At 35.0% G+C, this 8,782-nt stretch overlaps 2 protein-coding genes across 2 annotated transcripts; one reads left to right on the forward strand and one right to left on the reverse strand.

Annotated features, from left to right (window-relative positions):
• The first annotated feature begins 1,245 nt into the window (after positions 1 to 1,245).
• TBL3 (trichome birefringence-like protein (DUF828)) lies at positions 1,246 to 3,401 on the forward strand. Its single transcript, XM_079047112.1, has 6 exons — positions 1,246 to 1,533; positions 1,789 to 2,029; positions 2,106 to 2,277; positions 2,365 to 2,564; positions 2,650 to 2,808; positions 2,891 to 3,401. The coding sequence occupies exons 1-6, from the start codon at positions 1,344 to 1,346 to the stop codon at positions 3,222 to 3,224; spliced, it is 1,296 nt and encodes a 431-aa protein (XP_078903238.1). The 5' UTR covers positions 1,246 to 1,343; the 3' UTR covers positions 3,225 to 3,401.
• Positions 3,402 to 3,575: 174 nt separating this feature from the next.
• Positions 3,576 to 8,561, reverse strand: LOC145110796 (AMP deaminase-like). Its single transcript, XM_079047111.1, has 19 exons — positions 7,964 to 8,561; positions 7,451 to 7,626; positions 7,147 to 7,336; positions 6,862 to 7,040; positions 6,723 to 6,774; positions 6,515 to 6,642; positions 6,231 to 6,410; positions 6,085 to 6,152; positions 5,863 to 6,005; positions 5,726 to 5,787; positions 5,516 to 5,629; positions 5,247 to 5,387; positions 4,935 to 5,141; positions 4,751 to 4,861; positions 4,478 to 4,651; positions 4,314 to 4,394; positions 4,098 to 4,196; positions 3,881 to 4,000; positions 3,576 to 3,790 (listed from the first exon to the last, which is right to left on the reverse strand). The coding sequence occupies exons 1-18, from the start codon at positions 8,328 to 8,330 to the stop codon at positions 3,932 to 3,934; spliced, it is 2,541 nt and encodes an 846-aa protein (XP_078903237.1). The 5' UTR covers positions 8,331 to 8,561; the 3' UTR covers positions 3,576 to 3,790; positions 3,881 to 3,931.
• Between the last annotated feature and the right edge of the window lie 221 nt (positions 8,562 to 8,782).

The following is an 8,782-nucleotide window of genomic DNA, read 5'->3' on the forward strand; positions in this document are numbered from 1 at the left end:
CAATTTTGTATTAGTGATAACAATGTTTCAAATAACAATATTCAGTTATCAGTCAGCTAATCCATCAAACATAATCTAATTTGTAATGATTACTGTATATACTTTGCAATGAAAGAATTATACAAAAAATTATAAAATCAGATACTTGATATCAAAACCAATTCCAAAATCTAATGAACTGGCCTAAAGGGTTCCAGTTCAACATCCCAAAAATCATTGGTGCCTCTCGGATCAATAGTGAGATCAATTGGAAGAGACATCAAAATGACAATATTTACCAAAAACATGTCATATGATGACATGGTAATTTGAACAAATATTTAACAAACATCATATATTATATCACATCCTTGCAGAAATAGTTAAAAATATTTTAACTAGGTGCTAAATAAATAAAGTATTAAGTTATAGGACAAAAACTTATAAACTTAAGTCAATACTACATATGTAGAGTGATTGTTAAAGAGAAAACATGTAGAATTAAGTTGGAATATTACATATTTTTATTCTTTTAATTGCGATATTGGAAACGTAATTGGACGCTTCTAATTAATTGGTTTGATACATCACACGAAGCCTTTAACCTTAAGGTATCGTGTTGTACGATGCAATTGGAGAAAAAGTGAAACTATCAATTTCATTTAAATGAAAAGAAAGTGTTTATTAGATGGAAAGGATCAAATGATATTTATTTAAAGGATATTCTTCCATTTTATAAAGTTTTATTCTTTAGCCATATTTGGTTTTTGTCCATGAAAATTACAATATACCATATTATTTATTTATTTATTTAATTACATATCCTTTCTAAAAGTTTTACGAGTTTAATTGATCATAATTTTGTTTTCTAAAATCATGTTAACATATATTTTCATTATAATCTTATTTGGGTTTTATCACTTTATGAAATTTTTATTATGCTTTTTTTTTTTTGCATTTTTAACCATAAAAATCATTAAATTAAAATCAAATTATGTATATAAAGTAGAGTACTATATGTTGTATTTATAAATTATACGAAAAATGTTTTTTAATTCTTAAATATTAACCATTTCATTTGCTTGTTTATTTCATACTATCACATGATCAAACCTTCGACGACAATAAATTGGCCTTGCAACAGCTTTGGGCTAACTTTCAAACTGTAGTTGCCACCCTAACCGATATAAAGAAAATGCGTTGCAAAGAAATGATATTAAATGCAATGCTTTAGCTTCACTCCTACTCCAAACAACTCATACTCATTTGTTTTGCATTATGCCTAAAACATAAAATCATGCTCTTCCATTCAACTTCACACAAGTGTTAAACATACCATCAAGAGAACAAATAAGGACTCTTCAATGGGTGTGATCACAAAATCACCTCGTGGGAAGCTCTCTTTTTCTATAGTTGTTGTGTTGATCTTTTCATTCACATTCATCGTTCTATTGTATACCGAGAGAATCAACTTGCTCTCGTCCACCGCCGTTTTCAACTCCAAATCTTGCGCAAAAAGGGGTTATTCCAAATCCACAAAGAATTCAATACAAGGTCTATTTATTCTGTAATTTTACTATATTTGACATTCATTGGATCGAGACTGATGTAGTGGGACAAAAACTACAGAGTCTCACTCTTTACTTTTTGTTTGTGCAAAAGACATGCGTATACTCCTTGGCCACGTCATTAAAAGTAGCCCTAGAAAGTCTGTCCAGTCTAGTTTCACTTCCATCCACTCGAGTCTTGTCTTGTGTAACAAACACAATTGTATAGATCATGGTTAGATATATATTATATGTGACACAGATGAAAGAAACGCTACGGAGGAGAATAGACTCAAGTCCATTCTCGATGATCGATTCATCTTTGAGGCAGGTGAATGCAACACTGCAAGAGGGAAATGGGTCTACAACCAGTCGTTTCAACCCTTGTACACAGATCTTTCTTGTCCGTATCTCGATAGGCAAGTGTCTTGTGTTAAGAATGGAAAGCCTGATTCTGATTATCGACGATGGGAATGGCAACTCGATGGTTGTGTCCTTCCAAGGTGAAATTTTTTCTATAATTAATCCAACCATTTGGGCAACAAGTTTATAACTAGTTAATGAGTTTACTTGATTCAGGTTTGATGCTAAATTAGCACTTGAGAAGATAAGGGGGAAGAGGGTGATGTTTGTAGGAGATTCGTTACAAAGAGGGCAATGGCAATCTTTTGTTTGTTTGGTGGAGTTTCTTATACCGAAAGATCAGAAATCAATGCGAAGAGGTCGTGTTCATTCGGTCTTCACAATAAAGGTAATGTGGAAATGAATTATTTGTGGTTAAAAAATAAAGATGGTGTTTGATGAGTGACAAAATTAAGGTTGGTTGAGATTTGAACAGGATCACAATGCTACGATTGAATTCTATTGGGCACCATATCTGATAGACTCGAATACAGATGTACAAATAATAGGAGACCCGAAGAAGAGAATACTTAGAGTGGATTCCATTGAGAAACATGCTAAACATTGGATTGGCGTTGATGTTCTTGTGTACAATACTTATGTTTGGTGGATGACTGGTACCAAGATCAAATCCTTGTAAGTTCCTCTTTTTACTTTTTCTTTTTTGTTTAGCTAGTATGATGACATAAAGACATTTTTTGGTTTTTTTACACAAATACAGATGGGGTTCGTTTGCAAATGGGGAAGATGGATACGAAGAATTAGATGCATCCGTTTCCTATAGAATAGCTTTGAAGACATGGGCAAATTGGATTGATTCGAACATCGATCAGAACAAAACCCGTGTTTTTTTCACCACCATGTCCCCAACTCATCAAAGGTAAGGCCTTCCATTTTTTTATACAAGGAGGCTCCTAATATGAATCATTATTACAAGTAGCTTGAATTGATTATTGATGTAGGAGTGCGGATTGGAATAACAAGGGAGGGATGAAATGCTACAATGAAACGAAACCGATAATGAAAAAAGGACATTGGGGAACGGGATCTGATAAAAGAATAATGAGTGTGGTACGTAGCGTGATTGGAAAAATGAAAGTTCCAGTTACTGTGGTCAACATAACACAGTTATCAGAATATAGAGTAGAAGCCCATTCATCAATTTACACGGAAATGCTAGGTAGATTGTTGACTGATGAGCAAAAAGCTGATCCAATGAAATTTGCGGATTGCATACACTGGTGTTTGCCAGGAGTTCCAGATACCTGGAATCAAATATTTCTTGCGTCTTTGTAGCAAATGAAGTGATGATGACGATTAAAAGTTTTTGCAGCAAATGCTTATGAAACATACATTTTTACAAGTCTTTTGTGTAAGATTTAAGTAGGTGTTGGTAAAACTGTGTTTGATCATTGATGTTGTACGGGTTCAATTTCAATCAAGTAAATGTATGTACATCTTTTACATTTTTTGGGAAATTTCCATTCCATTTGATAATTTTGAAGTAAAAATAATATTAATTAGTTACATAATGGATGAGCTGGGTTGATACTTGATAGTTGATACATACGCATCTGAAAATGAAAACCATATATGGTTACAATACTACATACGTTGAAAAATCAAAAGTTAAGCAGGCCAGCAACCTAAACGAATAAATAATATAATGATAAATACTTTTATTGAAGTATTATATTCCTTGGTGTTCATATCTTATGTTAAAGATACTAAGAAACCTATTGCTATATAGTAATATTTATTAAAGCTCAATTATTGAGAAGCTTTTCATGAAAATTCTTGGCTTTACCAAGCAAAAGCCTCTTTTCTGCTCCCAACCACACGCCATCAACAGGAACTGGAGACTGGAGAGATTTAAATTTATTAAAAAAAAAAAAAAAAACATTTCTTCTTGCTGCCTTTTGAAACGAAACAAATGTAAAAGAAATTTATACCTTTAGTTTAGGGCAAGATTGTATGAACAAGGGAGGGTGGGGGTGGGTAGGTTAGGTCTCGATGTATGCAGGGAAATTGGCCTTCCCCAAATAAATCTGTTGCATCTCCTCTCTCCATATCTGCATTACATCACCAAAATTATCATAAACAAAATGCATTATTTTTGGTGCCTTAAATTCATACTAATACACTTTTCAATAAAATACAAATACAAACCACATCTCGGAATTCAAGTCGGATGTGTGGTACATTTGTCTTGTGAATATCATTTCCATCTGGCCCTCTCTTGTAGTACTCTTGCCCAATCCAATGAGACTAAAAAAACACAAATCACTCTCAAATTTTACTTACCCCTTTCACTTTCACATAACACCAACCAACCTACTAAGTTGCTAATTATTTATAAACTTGAAACAGTTTTTTTTTTTTTACCTTGAGAACATGGGAGAAACCTGATTGGTAAACGGAATTACGTGCTATCTCACAAAGATCACATGAACTCAACTTCCAGACCTGTAAAAAAGATACTTGAATTCCCAGAATGACAATCATATATAGTATATTCACATATTGCAAACAGGAATAGGAATGCTTACAGAAGCAGCAATACTGTATTCCTCTACCAAGGGCTCCTTTGTGAGATGAATTTGTAAGGGATCATCAGTAGATAGGGAAACATTAAGCCCACGTAGAAAAAACATCGGAAAAGGATTCCGATGGTAATCCAGAAATAACGAGTTGTTGCTTAAAGGAGACATTGCAAGCCCAATCTGACCAAATAATAATAATAACAATTTTATTCATCAGATCAATCAATAAAAATTAAACAGGAAAAAGGGATTTGTTAGTTGTTAGTTGTTAGTTGTTACCTGAGCAAGGTAGTATAGATATTGAAGGACAGGAGATTTTCTGAGATTAATTCCATGTGCAATGTTGTGAGTTGTAAGAAATGAGGCAGCTAAGTGGTCAATGTCACCCGCCTGATCACAAACATACATGTAACAATGTTATTTCCAATTAAGATGAGGGTATTTACGTCTTTTTCACACATACCTCCCCACAATGAGGACGGAATCTAATAGTTGTCATGCCCTTCGATTCACGAAGCTTATTTAGGGTATAAAGATTGGCATAACAATAATAGACATAGTATGAGAATGCAGGATTGAAGATGTTTGTCCATTGGGAAGGTGTTGGCATGTGTTTTGTAGGGCGTCTTTCAGGCTTGCTCTCATCATCCACCAAATCCAATCCCACCACCTGTATTGTATTCATAAGATTGTTACAACATTACATTAAATACAACTTTTGTGAAAAATAAATCAAATTCAAATTATGTGACATGTTAAGTTTGAGTGGTGTTACCTGTTTCAAGAATACATGCAGCTGGGGATGTGAATCTGGATCGATTGTAACCTCAAAGAGTGGAAGGAAGACATTATCCAGAATTGTCTGAAATGATGTCACAATACCCATTTCTTTGTATATGTTGTAAAGCCGGGGTAGCTGAACAACACAAGTAGGCAAATAAATGTTAGTTAATTGATATTAAAGTATAAATAAAGATTTGGTTACTTTTATTTTAACCAGAGAAAATTAGTATATGTATCATTGTATTTGTAGTAATACAGCACCTGAATCAACCAGACAACATTCTCACTGTATAATTCATTGTTTACAATCCAACTCGCCAAATTGTCCCACTCACTTTGCTTTCTTCCATATATTGATATTCTGTATTCAGCCATCTATCAAATGGAAAAAAGCTTCAAGTGTAAGTGTCATACATGAATCAAAACAGATAAAGGGAATACATAACATGGCTTTCAAAAATCAAAACTCACTTGATATTTACTAGCTTCAAGATCTGCAAACACTTGGCTTGTTACCTCAGCAAGGAAACGACCTGAAAAAGTAGTAATCATGAGTTTTATTTTATAAGTTCTTTAGAGTTTACACCCCATTAATATGTGAAACTTACCCTGAATTAGATTGTCCTGTTTCAAGAAAATCTCCCGAAGCCTACTCTGACCACAGGGGTTGTATTTCAGATTGAATTTATCAAAACGATGGAATGTGCTCTTGTCTGCATGCACATCTAATAGATCAACATTCAGGTCATATCTGCATTGAAGACTTATGATCAGAAAAAAAAAAACATTCACACAAGAAGATACAATTGTTCTACAGATAGTAAAGTTACCCAGTTAAATCCAAGCTCTCAAAAACCTCTTTTAAGGTCAGATATGTCCCATCACGAAATATTACAACCTGAAACAGGAAAAAGAAAAAGAAACTTTGATTCATGCAAAAGAGAAACACATTTTTAAATGAGCAGGAAACAAATACCTCATCTGGTTCCTTTCTTAACTTGGACTTTATGAACCTCAACAGATGCTTTTGATTCATGCATGCAGAATGATGAACATGAGTGTCAACTTTACGTACATTATAAAAGTCGCGATGTGGTGCACTTTTCTGAGCTAGGAATTCTTTATCCGCATTTAGCATCAAATGAAGGTTGAATTTCTTGATGGATATTCATATCATGTCACAAATTAAAATAAAACTTATCAAAAACAGAAACTTGGCGAAATTTTATTAAGTAAAGAAACTAACCCAAGAGTGTCTACCTGTTCCAGAAGACCAAGGCGATGATGACATACCGTTCGTGCATTCCCAGCTGCTAATATCTTAAGGATGTGATGAAGGTCAGTGAAAAATGTTGTTGCATCAGCAACTGGAAAAAGCTTCTGTTTTGCTGAAAAGGAAAACAATTACACTCAAAAGTCAAAACTAAAGACAAAAGCACCACCACCATCAAGAATCATGATATCTTACAATCTTTATCTGCATAAACATGAACCACGCCATCTTCCATTTGAAAATAATGCTGCAAGCAATTGAATATAAAGTCAAGAATCAAGATTCAAGAAAATAAGCATCAAGTACAAACTTGTGTCCAGAACTTAAAACCTACATCAGATTTTGTCTCAGGGGTATACTCGAAAGGATTTGGATTGCGCTTTGGAGTACTAGGATCAGATATAACTTGTTTCTCCCAGGGAGCAATGCTTTCTCTAAACACATAGCTCTTTCGCATTTCAAGACAACCTTGTAATGCTCTGTAAACCTCTGCTTCATCAGAAGATGGTGTCTCTGCAATATGAGCAGTTGATGAAGATTATTCATTTTTCATATACTTGTGTGTGTGTGTATGTGTTTCTGTGTAGATGAAATTGCAAAAAGAGAGAGAGAAGATTACCAGATGGGGAGATTCGCAGCCTTACAAAGGTTTCATGCTCTGGTTCTTTTCTAAGAATATCAGCAGCTACAGGATCTGGTTGAACACCATGCAGGTCTCCAGATACACTATGTGAGCGGATCATGGTAGATGCAACTATGGGTAATTGCTCTCCATTTGCATTAGTATGTTCTGGTAAACTCCCATGAGCCTGTTGGTAGATGTCAAACAGATGTTAAAAGAGTGTGTTTCAACCAAAACAAGATGGGTATCAGATATCAGTTACAAACACACACAGAGATCTAATAATGTATCAAAAGCTTACAGCATTTCCATTAGTATGAAGGTATGTTGTATCCAGATCAGCATTGTCAGTCATATCAGCATCTTCTTCAGAGCCTTCGCCACTTTCAAGAGCACTTGCACTTGCAATTGGAGACTTTGGAGAAGTCGGTCTAGGTAGATGCCCTGTTTTCTTGGTTGACCCAGCGGCTGAGTTCTCTACAACAATTATAGGATGCTTTATAACAAGAGATATCAATATTCGTTTTAAGTATACATCATATTCTACATGGTAGCTATGACAATCTTGGTTCCATTTACTGAATAATATGCTAATTATACACATCAATGCAGAAGATATGTGATAATTTTATTAACTCACATGGTGACATGGGGATCATCCACTTAGAAGATTACATATTATGACCATGCAAATAAGTGGCAAATGTTTGAAACAACAGAAGTATGCAATTATATTAAGCCAAAGTTCACCCTTGATGATATTCCAAGGAAAGCAAGAATTGTTAACCAGGCGAATATTCGCATATTTTCCTACCTTCAGGAAGCGTACGGAGTCTAGGCAACCCAAGTGGAATAATATCCGCATCGCCAGCACCACCGGCACCTGAAATCGAAGTGACGTCAGACAAGGAAGTCGAAGCCCGCCGGTGATATCCATCATTTCCTCCCTTCTTCCGTCCTCCCCGGTTTCGCTTCTGCTGATGCTTCTCAGCACTACTATACTTCTTGTAATGCAAAGGCGAATCGTCATCATAAGTCCCGTCTTCTCTCTCCCTCTCAACAGATTTTGCAAACTCCAGTAATTGATTTAGGGTTTTCCGCTGCATGTAGTATGCCGAAACGGCGACGAATGAGGCTCCGAATAGTGCCGCCATAGCTAGATGCAACGCATAAGCATCCATTTGGTATGTTAAATATGTATGAATTTGTATAATGTTGTTGGAAGAGTGGTTTGTATTTCAATGATGGCCGAGCTGAAAACCCTACTGATGAACAGGGGTTTGGGCGTTTGTAACGAAGAGGAATGCGAAGTATTTATAGGGGGGGAAGGACGGGGAGAATAAGAATAAAAAGAGATTATGCGCAACAGTTGAGTCCCTGTCACGGTCCCTCTATCTCTCTGTTGGGTGTGGGTGGTCGATGGAGATAAGAAATGGATACGAGAGCATCTCTTTTATTTAGCGGAAATTACAGTTTTTTCCTTATAGTTTGCACCATTTTGTAGGTTTAATCCTATTTTTGAAAAATAAGAGTGAGTTTTATGGATGTAAAATTCATATGTTACTATTGTTTTTGGCGCGACACAGCTAGCTGATCAGCTAGTTTATTTTTAAAGTTTTTTTTTAAGTTGTTA

This window comes from Lactuca virosa, chromosome 5 (genome assembly GCF_052849685.1).
Source record: "Lactuca virosa cultivar CGN04683 chromosome 5, Lactuca_virosa_CGN04683_v6, whole genome shotgun sequence".
NCBI classification, from domain to species: Eukaryota; Viridiplantae; Streptophyta; class Magnoliopsida; order Asterales; family Asteraceae; genus Lactuca; species Lactuca virosa.

Excerpts from the sequence above, each read along its gene's own strand:
- LOC145110796 (XM_079047111.1), bottom strand. The coding sequence starts at position 8,330 with ATGGATGCTTATGCGTTGCATCTAGCTATGGCGGCACTATTCGGAGCC. Across the intron at positions 7,337-7,450 it reads TTCATACTAATGGAAATGCT|GCTCATGGGAGTTTACCAGA; the intron begins GTAAGCTTTTGA and ends ATCTACCAACAG. Across the intron at positions 5,788-5,862 it reads ACAGGACAATCTAATTCAGG|GTCGTTTCCTTGCTGAGGTA; the intron begins GTAAGTTTCACA and ends CTACTTTTTCAG.
- TBL3 (XM_079047112.1), top strand. The coding sequence starts at position 1,344 with ATGGGTGTGATCACAAAATCACCTCGTGGGAAGCTCTCTTTTTCTATA. Across the intron at positions 1,534-1,788 it reads CACAAAGAATTCAATACAAG|ATGAAAGAAACGCTACGGAG; the intron begins GTCTATTTATTC and ends TATGTGACACAG. Across the intron at positions 2,030-2,105 it reads GATGGTTGTGTCCTTCCAAG|GTTTGATGCTAAATTAGCAC; the intron begins GTGAAATTTTTT and ends TACTTGATTCAG.